Raw genomic sequence first — 15,733 nt, 5'->3', positions numbered from 1 at the left:
TCCAGCTAGCCTGCCTTAGTTCATTCCGCCGTTTTGACTTCAATCTTGATCGCTTCGGAAAGAAATTCTCGTGGCGAACGTATCGCCTGTCGACTGGTGCTCTGGAGCACTTTCCTCGAGATCGCACTGTAGCGAATGTAGCGTTCTTTGGACCTCACCCTATGGTAACGGAGATTTCTAAATATTCGTATCCACTTTCAGAATTATACTCCTATCACCTCACCTTGAAGAGTAGCTCACTGAAGATTAAACTCAGCTTATTGTTTTCAGGGTATTTGGGATTGTGCTTATTGCATTCCAGCTGGCACATTATAACTCATTGAGATAAGGTGAAAGGAAGAAATACGGAAGGCGCTTATCAAGTAACTTGTTATGGGTTTCTTAGGGCCAGGCCGACAAACATCCAGAGTAATGACAAAATTGATGCCAAACTTACAGCACTTCAGTAGATTATTACATATATTGTAACCGGTGCATTCTGCCCGCTTACATAGTGACGCATGAGATGGGAGTGCGAGGTGAAGGAAAGCCGTTTTTTTTCTTTTGTTATGTGTTCGTATGAATGTGTGAGTGAGTGTAAGAGGGTTTTTGAGTGTGTGTCATGAATCATTGTGTCCCCATTTGATGTTTCCCTATTTTCCTCCCCACATTGATGTATAATGCTCTCCCCCCCCCTCCTAAAGTGTGCAAGTCGAACTATTAAGACGAAGAAGAACGTGGTTTCCCCCCCCTCATGTCCTTGGTGAAGTGACCGTCCAGCCCCAAGTGCATCATCCCTTTCTTTCCCCTGACCCCTCCTGCCCCGGTGTTTCCTCCCCTCAATGGCTTTATAACGTGGTGCACCGGAGGAAAGAGGAGGATTATTTTTTTCGGCGGTTCCAAGCAACAGAAAACGCTCCCAAGAGTAGGCGGAGTGTGGGGAGGCAGAGAAAAAAAGTTGGTGGAGAGATCCCGAGAGAGAGAGGGTGCCCAATGCGAGTAGGAGTAGAGTAGGTAGACTCGTGGTGCCGAGGAAAGGATCTCCCAACTGTCGCAGAGAGGCCATCTCCCACTCGTGAACCTGCCGGAGTTGACGCAGAGTAGCCTACGCCGCGGAACCGAATCGCCACGATCAGCAGATCGAGAGCTCCAAAAATTCAACAAACTGTAAGAGAAAAAGCCACAAAATCCCATCCCCCACCTCAAGGAACAGAAGAAAATTCCCACTTCACCAAGTCAAGAAGAGAATTCATTAAAACGTTTGTAAAATTCCCCCTTTCGCACAAATAGAAAAGAGGACAGTACCTTCCCCTATTACCGTGTGAATTTCTGTGCAATATCTATTTCGTTGTTTCATATTTCCATTCCCACCCGTTTCTTGTTTTTTTTTATTTGCCCCCTTTTCTTGTGGTTTTTGTATGGGTTATGAATGTGAAAACGTGTAGCGTGATTTTTTTTTTGGGTTCAGGTTAAGGACTGAAATTTTTATGTTGTGCAGCATAGTGAATTATGCGTTGTATTTCACTGAATTCAAGGAGAAGAAGTTAATTGTTACTTTTGCTATTGATTTGCTTGTATTTGTAAATGATCATATTTAAACTCATTAAATTTATGTTGAGCGAACTACGCAGTCAAACGGCTTTCTTTATCCGAACGCTCCTGTCTCAGGTCTCATCACCCCTAAACTCCCCCCTCCTACCCTTTCCCAAAATCCCATTCCCTCGCCCCAGGTGCACGGAATATCCCCGCTACACCTCCGCCCTCCCCTTTTGCCCTCCAATCTCCCCCTCCCCGCATGTGCCCCGCACGGTGGGGTTACAATATCGATTCCGAGTATTCATTAAGGGATTAATGTACATATAAGAATAATTTTTCCATTCCTTGCACTTCCAAAGTATGAGTGTAAATAACATCAAATGTCCGTAATTTGAAAATCATTCACATCAATGAACTGATGGCGAAACGACGGACGGAAGACAAAACACAATTTCACACGAATAGTAACGTAGATTACTATAAAAATGCCGTAAGGAATATCTATTATACATATTGTATTCATCGCGTTATCAGGCCATAAATTAAATTTCATAAATGTAATATCTTGCGGACCTTGAATAATGTCAGTTGTTCATGCACACGCTGCAACGCACACGCGTCGCGAGAATGAATTGACGAAAAATAGGCGGTTAGGAGTGTGTAAAAATAACAAACAAATATGGTTGATTTCCAACAGTATTATAACATTTAATATCCAAAGTAAGCTTTAGGAGCACAATACATTAAATACTAAATTGCCTGAAGTTAATGTACTCTTGCCGTTGGGAAGATGCCGGGCACGAGAGTGTTCCTTCCTTGTCCGAGGTCAGCAATCAGAGAGCGCGAGCCAGGCGGCTTACAGTCGGCCACCGTGCTCGCAGCAGGCGTGAGAGGGGAGGTGTATGCAGAGGAGGGGAAACAGGTTTCACAGCGACGTTTCACCTTACAATTGGCTAGGTGGTGGCGGAAAGTAATTGAAGTTCACATTTGGCATAAAGAGGCCGACACCGTTGGTGAATTCACTATAAATTGTGAGCACTTCACAGGACGCGAGGATCAGCGGCACGCGTGGATCAGGCAGGCACGACGCACTCCAGCGCTTCGCGAGAGTTGCACTCAGGCGCTCGCGAATCGTCTCCTCGTGATGAAGTCTCGGAGGAATTGACATCTCGGAGGGATTGAGAAAGTGCCCATAATGGCACATCCACCCACTGATGTGTTTTTGAGCAATATGAACTAAAGGTGGGGGTGAGACTTTTTCACCCAGAACAGATATCCCTTCCAATAAAGAGCTTCCCCAGAACAATAAGCAAATAAGTGAACCATTAATATTGAAAAACATTTATTTCTGACCACTCCAAACCCCCCGATATAGCATATTACATAATTATAGTATTTCCTTAAGTCAATTAGCAATTATTAATTGTTCAAAAGACATTATTATTAACATTATTATCGTTGGACTCATGATACAATATTGGCAACATGATCATTCATTAATAGTTTTGAAAATTACCAAGAAAACCTTGTTTCGGAAGGAAGTCTCGGAGGGATTCAGTCTCGGAGGGATTAAGTCTAGGAGGGATTGAGATCTCGGAGGGATTGAGAAAGTGCCCATTATGGCACAATTTTTGAATACATTTGTGCGAATGCTGAATGAAAAGGTCCTTGTTTGGGTATTCCTACGAAACCTATTTATTTATCTACCTTCACCTGCCGCCGAGTCGTCACGCGCCTTACTACAATTTGGATCTCTTCTCCATGAAACAAGCTGCGAACGGGAATCCCCCGCATTTATTGTAATGCTAAATTAAATCTTTCAATAAATCGTCCTGAATGGCAATTTAAGGAGGTTTATTATTTATGGGTGGTTTTCATCTGGGCAAACGACGTTGAACCAATACAATATATATGAATATTAATTATCAAATATTACGATATAAGCCATATACTTGGCAAAAAATGGCGTAGCCTTATATCCGAAAATAAAAACGGCATATTCTTACGAAAGAGCAATACATGGTAATGCGGGTGCACAACAGCCTATGAATAGCAAATTCCGCCAAAGTTGTGAAAACTCAACAATTATTTTTTACCACAAGGAATTTTATTTTGAAGGCCCATATTTTCAATTTACATTTTTTAGAGTATTATTAAGTAATACGAAGAGAGAAAATTGTATATTTTAGGTATTTATTTACTCGGCGTAATGGGTTAATAACTACTGATATTTTGCCAAAAAACCATGCATTTTTGAAATTTTAATTTTTTCAACCGTTTTAGATTATTGAATTTTTATATTTTATACTTGTTCATATATTTAGAAATATAACTCGTATTTTAAAGGAAAACGTTAAGTACTATTTAATTTTCTCTGCATTTAGATCCTGGGAACTCATACATCAAATATTACAACAAAATGCTAATTAGTAATATAGGACTCGATAGTGTGAACGAAACATTTTCGTTATTTTACAGCAAAACTCACACTCGCGTGTCTTCAATTTTGAAATTTTCATAACAAAGAAATAAGGATTTAAAATAAAATTTCCTTAAAAATGTCCTTTTATTCATTAATATGGCATTCACGAAGATCTAGATATAAATTTGCAAATTACAGCGGCACATCATTTTGACGCTGACGGTAAGATATTTGCGAAGCGGTGAATAGAGACAACCACTTGAGCGTAAAACAGTATCACAATGTAGCGCATGCAAACTTCGTTTCCAAAACATCAATATGATAGCAATGCCTTTGCGGACTTAGAAACCGTGCTTTTCATTCCCTGCGATAAAAATATGTATTTTGTCCAATTGTTACGATAAATATTTTCTCCATGATATAATCATCTCAACTGATATATCTCAACACGCAAAACCACGCGTGTAATACCTAAACATTATCTAAAAAATTTATTTGTACACATCTTGGAAGTTATTTGTTTCGTGTCTATAAACGGGACAGTTACCATGAATATATGGCCATTCACCTGAGAAAAACATTCCTTGCATATATCATTTTAGCATTAACCATGGCTAGCAATGGTTTCAAGAGGACATGTTATTGTTATTTGAACAAATAATTGGATGATGATTGTGGTGCAGCCATTCAGACTACAACCCAATACTGATGTAGTAATTGAAAGGCATGTGGGTACATCAACAATTAAAACAGACCAGTCACTCAATTAAGCACTCTCTTTATCAATCGTATATTGTTATTAACATCATATTTAAATATAAATTACATAGAAGAACTATATCAATTAACATTGATGAGACAAACATTGATTAATCACAGAATGATTATAGACAATATTTTGAAAATTCTTCTTGAGACAAATTGCCTCAAGTTTTTATTGAAAAGGTTGAAATGCTTGTCTTACTTTTAAATATAAATAATTTTCTACCAGTAAAAAAATTAGCAGTTAAATATATGGGAATAATTTATTAAGTCCTTGAAAATGTAGCAAAATAAATATACTTAAAATATATTAAATAAAATACAGACCTAACTGAATATTTTATTATCATTTTCTACATCATGGGAGATTTTTTCATTTATTACAAGCAAAACTCATAATATTAAGTATTCTTTACCTTTATTGCTAATGAATAAAAATTATTTGGACCAATTTGTTGGAATACAATGAAAGAAAAGTTGTATCTATCAGGAGAAAGTATTTTCACAATCATTGCGAGAATAAGGATTCTTTCCGGTGTACCCGCATGTGTAAGACAAGGTTTTATATGGTAGCGTAAGACTTTTCACATTCATTGCACGAATAAGGTTTCTCATTAGTATGAATCCACATGTGGCAGATAAAGCTGCTTCTTTCGGAAAAAACTAATCACATTCATTGCATGGATAAGGTTTCTCCTTTATGTGAGTCCGCATGTGACAGACAAGGTAACTCTTACGAGAGAATGATTTAACGCATTTATTGCAAGAAAAAGGTTTCTCCTTCGTATGCGTCCGAATGTGACTGACAAGGGTATTCTTATGAGAGAAACACTTATCACATTCACCGCAAGAATAAGGTTTCTCCTTCGTATGAGTACGAATGTGAATAACAAGGATGCTTTTTTGAGAGAAAGACTTATCACATTCATAGCAAGAAAAAGGTTTCTCCTTCGTATGAGTCCGAATGTGACGGACAAGGCTTTCCTTAAGAGAGAAATATTTATCACATTCATTGCAAGAATATGGTTTCTCCTTCGTATGAGTCCGAATGTGACTGACAAGGGTGTATTTTTGAGAGAAAGACTTATCACATTCATTGCAAGAATAAGGTTTCTCCTTCGTATGAGTCCGAATGTGACGGACAAGGTGGCTACTTCGAGCGAAAGACTTATCACATTCATTGCAAGAATATGGTTTCTCCTTCGTATGAGTCCGAATGTGACTGACAAGGTGGCTGTTTTCAGAGAAAGACTTATCACATTCATTGCAAGAATAAGGTTTCTCTTTCGTATGCGTCCGAATGTGACTAACAAGGTTGCTCTCTTTAGGGAAAGACTTATCACATTCATAGCAAGAATAGAGTTTCTCCTTCGTATGAGTCCGAATGTGACATACAAGGTTACTCTTTCGAGTGAAAGACTTTTCACATTCATTGCAAGAATAAGGTTTCTCCCTCGTATGAGTTCCAATGTGACGGACAAGGGTGCTCTTTTGAGAGAAAGACTTATCACATTCACCGCATGAATAAGGCTTCTTCGCTGTGTGTGGACTACCTGTGCATGATTTCCGATCTACAATTAAGCTTATCCTCACTTCCCTCACATTTTTATTCCCTGCAAACAAGGCTGAGGCTCTTTCAGGAACTTGGGACACTAGAAAAGAAATTCACATTAAAAATAAGTAAATTCAGGGATGAAATCTATGATTTGTTGAACTATTTTATAGGAGCCATTAGACAGATATCAAGGAAGCTACTTAAACCGATCCTTCGTTTTGATGCTATACACCTAACAAGATGTCAGTAAAGGTGGTTTCCATACATTTCTTCACATATTGAGTATTGAGCGGCACTGTTCCTCAGAGAAATTGAGCAAAGTATTTGCATACAAACCTCAAGTATCCACTCCAGAAAACACCTCAATGCACTTTTTTCATGCACAGAAGTAAACATAAACGGAATTTACAAATGACATGCATACACATAATGTTGAATTGAAACAATTTCCAACATTATTAAATGCAAATACTTTCTAGCAATGCAAGACTAAAAATATACAATATACAATAAAAATTGAAAATAACTATGGGGGCTAAAAGGTAATTTTGGCTCACAAAAACATCATTGCCAGCTTAATAAATCATAGAGAGGAAGATGGAGGGCCAATTATATGGCATATTATAAGAACTTACCATCAAGGTCTACATATATTAAAAAAAGAAATATTTGTATGAGAAACAATAGCAGTTATTGAAGATCACATTCTCTTAGGGGCACTATTCTCCATTTCTAACTAAACTTTCATAACCACAATACCTTGCTTTATTTACAAAATTATTTCAAGTATAAAGGAAGGGGGGAATTAATTATCTCATACCTTATGCCATTATATAATGTATAGGGATGGTCAGATGGGATGCATCATATCCAAATATCTGCTGTTATTGCCCTTAATCAGATATATTGGATCCAAAGTAGCGGAGTGAATCAGATCTGGATCCGAAATTTTATATTATGACTTCAGCGAATGGACCCATATGAGAAGAGTGGATAGGGTTCTAACTCTCTCTTTGAATGCGCTCCCACAGTTCTGCTGATATCTCTTTCTGCCAGTCTCAGTTTAAGAGTCTGGATGGTTCAAAACGGATTGGTTTCAAAAGCCATCAGAACAGACCAGTTACGCAGAATGTTAAAATGATAAAAAGAGTGTCATGTTTGCACAATGAATCCAACATTTTGATAAAAGGCTTTGCATGCAAAGATGCACTGAAATGGCAGACAGCACATTTTGTAACATATCAGTAGCCTTCCCCACACTACTCCCCAACTCCATCTTACAACCATATACAATCGTCTGGTTTCAGTGGCTGTCCCAGTATTCAGGGTTGAATTCGCCATGGATTAATTCTAGCAAGTAATCACCATGAAGCATGATTCATGATTCTTGAGTAAGTATTTAAGAATATCTATTTCATTTTCTCACTTTGTGGATAGAGACTTCACATGAAAAACTTGAAAATTGGCAAAGCTACCTGTTATCCAAGTTGTTCACATGTATCCATTTTCCAAGTTCCTCTCTCTTCCCTTAAATTCTTTAATAATTTATCCATTTTTCAAAGCTATCATCACAATAATATTTGAATTTGGAATAAGTCCTAAGTGAATTTTCACAAAACTCAAAGTAATTAAAATGTGAAGAAATGTAGAAAATACCACTAGAACATCATAATAAAAATAAACTCAACAGTTATAAGTTAAATAAACATCCAATTAATTCAAACTTCTCATATCCATCCTCAAAAAGGGTGATGCCTTGTACTTTGCTTTACCACCTTTAACAATTTGGATGAAGCTATAAGCTTGAAATCTTAGCTAACGAGAATAAGAAAGCATGGCCTGGGCACCCACTGTCATTACTCTGCAGAACTATAACTGCTGCACAAAACGTATTGAAATTGAGTTTAGCCTATTTTCGGCCAAATCAGTGTTTTTCCTTATCTAACTTTTACCATGATTAACTGTTAAGCCTATTAAAGCACAGTTGCCAATAGCACAAAGCAGTGAATTGGTTTGTGTGTCTTTGGAAGCAAAATTTTACCATCATTTCAAAACTGAAAAAATCCACATGAGCTCATTTCAACAAGTTCCATGTTAATTTTGTGTATGGACGCCACAATTGACATTGTGCATAAACGGAATCTTATTCTTATTATTCTTCACAAGTGATTTATTGGGATTTTTTCTATTACCCAGTATTAAAGACGAAACTGTTAGGTGAAGTACACTGGAATTCCCATATGAATGCACATTACAGCATACATTGTTTAATGTTATTGAAGCATGATGAAAATTTTACTACACACATGCTGACCTGATTATATTTTCAAGCAGAACTATTCATCATGAACTAAAGAATTTTTAGATGGATGATATATACAGATGCTACGTCCTTCACAAGGGAAGTTTCCAAAAACCCGGTTCAGAATTCAATCAAATTTTCTTGTGTTATACATAGTCCATTGGGAGCTGTCCTTGAATCAGCCCGCATATGGGGTTATATAACCAAATAGTTTAAACTGAAATGCAGTTAAACCTTTACTGGTTAAATGTATTCATGTATAAGAGCCACTCTCCGAAGAGTGAGCATAAGTCCAGTGCTTAAAGAGCCCACTTGTTATGCCTAGGACCCGGAGACAAGCCACATGTTAAAATAAAATTTTCAGTGAACTTAATAGAAATATTGACAAAAAGCAAGCTTTTCTAATATAAGAGTGCATTAAGAATGCAAGAAAAAATCCAATTCAAAATTTTATGGAATTCTGAGATACAGCTTTTGGACATTCGCCTAGTCAGAATTAGTTAAAAATCTTTTCTCTGAAGAGTTATTTTCTAAGCACTGAAGAGCACTCACCCACATCCTCCGTCATAGACTCCATGGCCATTGTTCGATTTTGAATCAGTTCCCCATTCTCCGTAACAGTAGGCTAAAAGGAAGCAGATTTCAGATTTACAAATGACAACTTTAGGATAATAAAAAAAATGAAACAAAAATATTAAATTCTTGGGAATTTCTTGCGTGAATACAAAACCAAATGAAGTGACAACACCAACACTAATCCTAAACACTCTCCAATAATACACTGTCCTAAATACTAAAATATATACTTCTTTCCAAGGAAAAAGGGTGGGCAAAAACAATAAACAAAATTCAAGGTAAAATGTTGCTCGGCAACAGGTCTTCTTCAGAGTTTGTTCTTCCATTCTTTATTATATATGGTATTTTGTTGTGAATCTTCTTAACTGAAGAGGGGGAGTCATGTGGGATAACAGTTTTACATATCGGCTCTCTGTTATGGATGGTGATGACTTCCTTGGCTGGCTCCTGCTGCGTTTTCATTTGCCGTGGGCTGAGAGAATATTTAATTCAAGGCGTCATGGGTTGACCTTATTCCTCTTAGCACAAATATTCACACAGGATATTGAATCAGTTCTCCTTACCTTCTGAATGCTGATTTAAAGCTACCCATGAACCATGGCAAGCGGCATTGGTTACAATACATTGTGCAAATTTTTGAAAATAATGATAAAGGTTTCAAAATCTTGGCTCAAGTGCCCAAGTTCACAGTATTTGGAATAGAGGATTTCTACCCCACATCACATTCATCCATTTATTTTATTGAATGTGAATTTCATGCATACCTCAGTGGCATCAGTCTCCTTGGGAGATAGTTCGTTCTTGGCCAAAATCAGCAGAGTGTCAAGGTCTATCACAATGGCTCCTGTGCCTTCAGCATCCACCTCTTCCCCTTGGGAAGATGTTGAGGCCTGTGCCTGCATATGAGTCCAAAATCAGCATCATTATAAAACAGGGATACAGGTATATAGAAATACCTTCGTGAGTTCACAAAAAAATTGATTCCTATTTATAGCATTGATAAATATCTACACACCACCTCAAAACATACACTTCTGTAACATTCACATCTTAACCGCTTGTGTTATACATTTACATGCAATAAATTGTACATTAATCTATCATAGTTCTCGAAAAAGAAAAAACTCTCATGTTACCAAGAAAATGTAGGATTAGCCACAGTTAAAAGATCAATACTACTGTGAAAGAATATTTGTCTAATGCCTCAACGTGACTGAGATTTAGGTGTAATTTGTATTGCTTCAAGATATTGATGCCCTTATTATTGTTTACTTTGACAAATATTCTATGAAAGCAAAAAGTGTTTGTATTCTGTGGATTTTATCTACAAGATATTTTTACCACTCAAAATTCTCTTAAGTCTTAAAAAAATGTATATGTAACATTCAATTCCAGGATAATCACACAAACGAGTACAAAAAAAATACAAAGCATGCTTTGCTGAGACAAAATGAGATGTAGTTACTCAATTGACTAAAGTGCATCATATTGTTACCTAATCCTACTGCAATGCCTGGACTAACTACCAACCTTGGCTTCCCCACTAACGATATGTTATATATAGTGGGGTTATATATCTAATATATAACCCCACTTTACGTACAAGAAGTAAGCCTAAAACGATCCTGCACATACTATTATTATAACATTTTGATTTTTGGTGCTTTTTCAGGGGTGCATCGTGGGTAGTAACTGTATTAAATGTGTATTACTTTAAGCACGCGAATATAACTTTTTAAGGCAATAATGTTAATAATTTAACAAAATTTTAAGGTTTAAAAATTCATGCGACTCAATGGTGAATGCAACCAGATTTACACAACCAGATCTCTGTAAAAACTGATGTAAAATCTACAAAATCTCAGTTATCCTTATCTGGGTGTAAAACATGATAATCAAGTCTCCTAGGAGCAACAAAATCAGAGGCTACGCAGAAATTGACATCTACTTGTTTTTTTATTCTATCAGAGAAATTAGTTATTTAGTATCCTCATCTGGGGCCCTAGAACCAATAATTTAAAAAAATTCAAAATTCATACAAGGATACTGTAGCTCATTGTTAAAATGTCTACTTAAACAGCATGACTCACTCTACTTCAAAAATTGACTGCACATACAACCTCATACTTGTGTGTTCATGTATGCTGCAAATTTTTGTGCAAAAAATTATATTTATAATTATGATGAATTTATTCGCTTACCTTTTTTTTCTTTTTTAGTTTGTACTGATTTTGTATCTGACCTACTCAGTGACATCTCCTATATTTGTCCAAACAAATCACTGGACCAATTTAAATATTATTACTATGATGATGATTACCTGAGCAGAGGCTTGGGCCGCAAGGTCATTTGTGGCCCCATCAGTGCTATCATTGTGCACATATCCTCCTCCATCATCACTGATCTGGTCAGCTTTTACACAAGGGGACCCACATGTTGCCATGCCACTCTGATAGAAAGAGAATTAACACTTCATTGACATGGGTTTTCACCAATTTGTATGAGAAGTAAAAGATCACAACCAAAACATCAAATTTATGCACAAATGAAAAATTCCCTGAATTGCTATTCTGACCTCAGAGAGGAAGGAAGGATAAATTCATTGATCAACAAAATATGGTCCACTAAGTTACTCTGCCTTTCCAATTAGCCAAAGGAAAATCGTCCGAAGAATGAAGAACAAAATTATCGGCAATATTTTGAGATATGATGGTCTCAAGACATCAGTCATCGGCAACCAAGAATTTTTGTCTACATGTCCACACAAATATGTTGATTTCATTTATTAAAGATAATCATTACATTTCATTTCAATGAAAGTTGACATGCTATGACATATGACATGCTCCATCAAAATCAGCTCACAGAAAATAATTGATGCCTGTCAACAAACAAACTGGTTTGCCAATATCCAATACCCTCTCCAAAGATGATATCACTTGCTCAGTGAGCAAAGGTGTGTGATCAGAGCAGCTGTATGCCCCCATTCTGTACAGTGCAATGACCCATCCATTATGCATGATTTCGTCAAGAGCCAAAACTAAGGCAACTGTATTCCCTTAAACTTCCTTGAAAAAGCAACCAAAATAGATCAGGAGACATGGATTGTAGACAAAGTTAGCACGTCAACATAACAGAGATGTTTTTCTTTAACCAACATGATGAGTAACAGTGAAAGTTCTAATAAAGACTTATGACACATGTAACATTTACTTATTCAGATTTGATAAAGAAATGGAAAAGGTATTGATAATATGGTAAATGATGTTGGATTATTCCATGGAGGACTAAATTTGTGTAGTAAAAAAACTATGATTAACAAGGCAAAAGTGAACTTACCAAGTCATCAGTTGCCAATGGGTCTACAACATTACTTGAAATTTTAGCTGGATCCGGTGTGTACATCTCAGGATAATTACCTTCACTGAGAGGATCTTCGTTCTCCTCTTTCAGATTTTCCTAGAAGATAATGCTGGGTGCCAATCAATGGGGGCAAAATAAAAATGTAAATAATTATAAATAATAACAATATAACATCCTCTTTCACCTGAGATCTCTCAAGCTGGCTGAAATCATTTTTGCACAAGATTTGAGTGAAAACCTGAAATGAAATGGCAGACATGACCAGTTTACTCTGCACACCTTGGTGTGGAATGTTTCTCAGAGTAGAAGTAGGTAAATTCTACACCTTTCAACTCAGAGGTTACAGGTTCGAATCCGAAATGGGTGGCCTTCCCCCATCCAGGCCTTGGAATATTTGCGTGTCTGTAACTTGATTGTAGGATAGGACTTCCAAGTCCTGAATTCTATCAATCAATAAAGATGAGCTGTTATCATCATTTGTTCACATTTATTTAGAGTAAGGGCCATTTGTTTCATCAACATTGCGGGGCCACCTGACTCTTGGAACATCATCAGCCCCAGCATAAACTGATCTTGGCCTACATATGCATAGTCGAGCCTACTAATGCTCTTTTTTTTAACTAAACAGCTCCTAAAGCTTGCATGCCTTACACCCTAAAAAACATGGCAGTGAATTGTCATCTACTAATCATTTCAATTTGAGAATCTACTTTATACTGTATAAAAAGGGAGAAAAGCTCACATAAGTCATTTTAAAATGTACAGCAACACAGCAGAATAGTAATAATATAACCACATCATATCCATCAAGTGAAATAAGAAAAATAATTGGTTGAAATAATATAATTCATACATAGTGGCATGCATGCTCCTTGCTTATGCTAATATATAACAATATTTATATGTTAAGGACTAGGCATGCTTTTAAATAACCAGTGTTTCCCAAACTTTAAATCTTAGAAAACATATTTTCACAATACTATTAGTCAAGTAATTTACTGAACTACAGAAGGTATAAAGGGAAAACCCTTGAAAAATGACGAACCTTGATTATGCAACATAAGTTCCTACGTCAATGATGATAGTTGCCTTGTACCTATCACTAACGTGTACAGACCAATTCTGAAGTTATTATAGACATTATGGCTCTACTTTTGGCTGTATATAAAAGTATTTGTGGCGATTAATAATGAACCGACACAACCTCGTTGACAATAACAATTGTTTATTTAACTTGAGTCATTGCCCTGACAATACACCTGAAAGTTATCAGACATCATTGCTTAGTTTTCTAGTTAGGTCCCATTATGCAACCAGAGTGGAAAATCGGTGCTACACCATCTTTTAAGTCATTTCAGAAAGCATGGCAAAGGAATCACCCCAACCAACCAAGTAGGAAGAACTGAGGTCTTGTTATGAAATGACAGATGTGCATGGCCAACTGACCGGACTTTCATGTGACCGAGGAAAGCAGGCCTAAAAGAGTTTTCTCATAATGCCACATGTTGGGCAAGAGCTAAGCGTTAATAGTTCTGTTTCTACTGTAAACCAAGAAATGTTCTGACATCATTGTATACCTTAGTTGCAATGCAGTCACATCTAAGTCCACTTTTTTATTTGAAAGTAAATAATTATAATGAAGAGGATAACGTAAGTGGCCAATTACATTGGCATATACGTGCAGCCGGCTTGAGTGGCCTCTGGTAAAAGAAAATTCTCTGGGGTACTTTAAGTAATTGCATCGGTCATAGGTGTTGAGTCGCTGCTGTGGATGCTGTAGCAGGCTCTATGCATGTTCAAACCTAATAATGGCTGCATGAACTCTCCAATACAGTAGGAAGCATTCCTTTTTAAATACTGAGTCAGGTCACCTTTGAATTCATTGATTGATTCATATATCTCTATTACTTTACTTATTACTTTATTATTTTTTCTTCTACTGCTCAGAATAACATCAACTGAGGGGCAAAGCAGACAGAAATTGAGTTTAGTCAACTACTTTTGGGATTCCCACCAGGTCATTTTATCCATGCTGGCCAACATTTCAAGCTCCAAGTCGGGGCTCATCCTGAGGGCTGCTGAATATTCTTTTATCACAAACAAATAAAAAAACATTTATCCCTCTGAATGAGCCCCATGTTGTAGCTTGAAACATAGACTGACATGGATAAATTATCCTGATCAGAGTTCTGAGAAGAGTTTGCCCACATTATCTGCTGGGAAAGCATCAAATAATATTTCCAAAAATGAAATTGCTAACCTCAATTTAATCCGTGTAGTAGACAATAATTTTGGAATATGCAATGAGAAAAAAATACACATTATGTGATCAAACTGAAATTAAAGCAACACGATCTTTAACAGCAGTGAAAACTTTCAGTTCTAGACTAGATAGATCAACTGCAGTTAACCACTGAGGAGACCTGTCCATTCAGTCTACACTGTTCACTTCATTTACCCTGTGCAGCACGTCTCCGGTTAATTAAAATGGAAAAAAACACACCCCAATTTTTATATTGATTTAGCCAAGTTCAGAACCTACTCTTTACAATGATAACAACAATGCCAAGCATTGGTGCATGAATCTCACGCTAAGTACCATCCGAAATTATTTAATGCTTTATTTTTCAGTAAACTGGCTTTTAGTGGAGTTAGGTGAGATTGAATGTGAGACAGAGATTAAAAACTAATCAGTGAACATAAGTACCACAACAATAGTATGATGGAATGGATAAATAATAAGAAGTTTTTATAGAATGAAATAAGCAGCAAATTAAGTCATGTAACAGACCAAAAATAATGCTGTTCCCTATTTATAGGGTTTATTTCTAGCCCTACACGAATTTCAAAACATATTTCAGCTTTTTTTCAAATAATAGATAAATTAAGGCTAAATATGTCTTTCTGGATGAAGGGGTGATGAGTGCTGAGCTATCAGTTTCTTCCCGAAATATGCAATAGGGTTTTTAGGATCACTAATTAGCATTTACATGGTTTCAATTGCATGGATTTTATCACCCTATATAAAATTTTAGATGAAATGTCCATTAATCGATCATTTTCCCTTGAAACTTATATTTGTCTACCATCACTGGCCCCAGTAGCAAATTTAGTGAACCCATGTCACACCTTGTTCCTGAAGCGACAACATCTGTATTTTAACTAGGCATTCCTAAGTTTCTTGCTTCGTTAACGTGGACAGCTTTGTTTCCCAGAAACAAAACATCATCATTGCCAT

The 15,733-nt window shown here is 36.6% G+C and overlaps 1 protein-coding gene across 1 annotated transcript in view; it reads right to left on the bottom strand.

Moving 5' to 3' along the window:
* Window positions 1–4,896: 4,896 nt before the first annotated feature.
* LOC124173081 (zinc finger protein 2 homolog) overlaps window positions 4,897–15,733 on the bottom strand; it is a 191,441-nt gene continuing 180,604 nt past the window's right edge. Inside the window, exons 5-8 of the mRNA XM_046552593.1 lie at window positions 11,453–11,581; window positions 9,897–10,028; window positions 9,109–9,181; window positions 4,897–6,351 (exon numbers count right to left, since the gene is read on the bottom strand). Coding sequence (XP_046408549.1) covers window positions 5,363–6,351; window positions 9,109–9,181; window positions 9,897–10,028; window positions 11,453–11,581 — 1,323 coding nt within the window. The 3' untranslated portion in view covers window positions 4,897–5,362. The remainder of the gene's footprint in view (window positions 6,352–9,108; window positions 9,182–9,896; window positions 10,029–11,452; window positions 11,582–15,733) is intronic.

Source organism: Ischnura elegans, assembly GCF_921293095.1.
Source record: "Ischnura elegans chromosome 13 unlocalized genomic scaffold, ioIscEleg1.1 SUPER_13_unloc_4, whole genome shotgun sequence".
Classification (NCBI taxonomy): Eukaryota; Metazoa; Arthropoda; class Insecta; order Odonata; family Coenagrionidae; genus Ischnura; species Ischnura elegans.
This window is presented reverse-complemented; position numbering and strand designations above follow the sequence as displayed.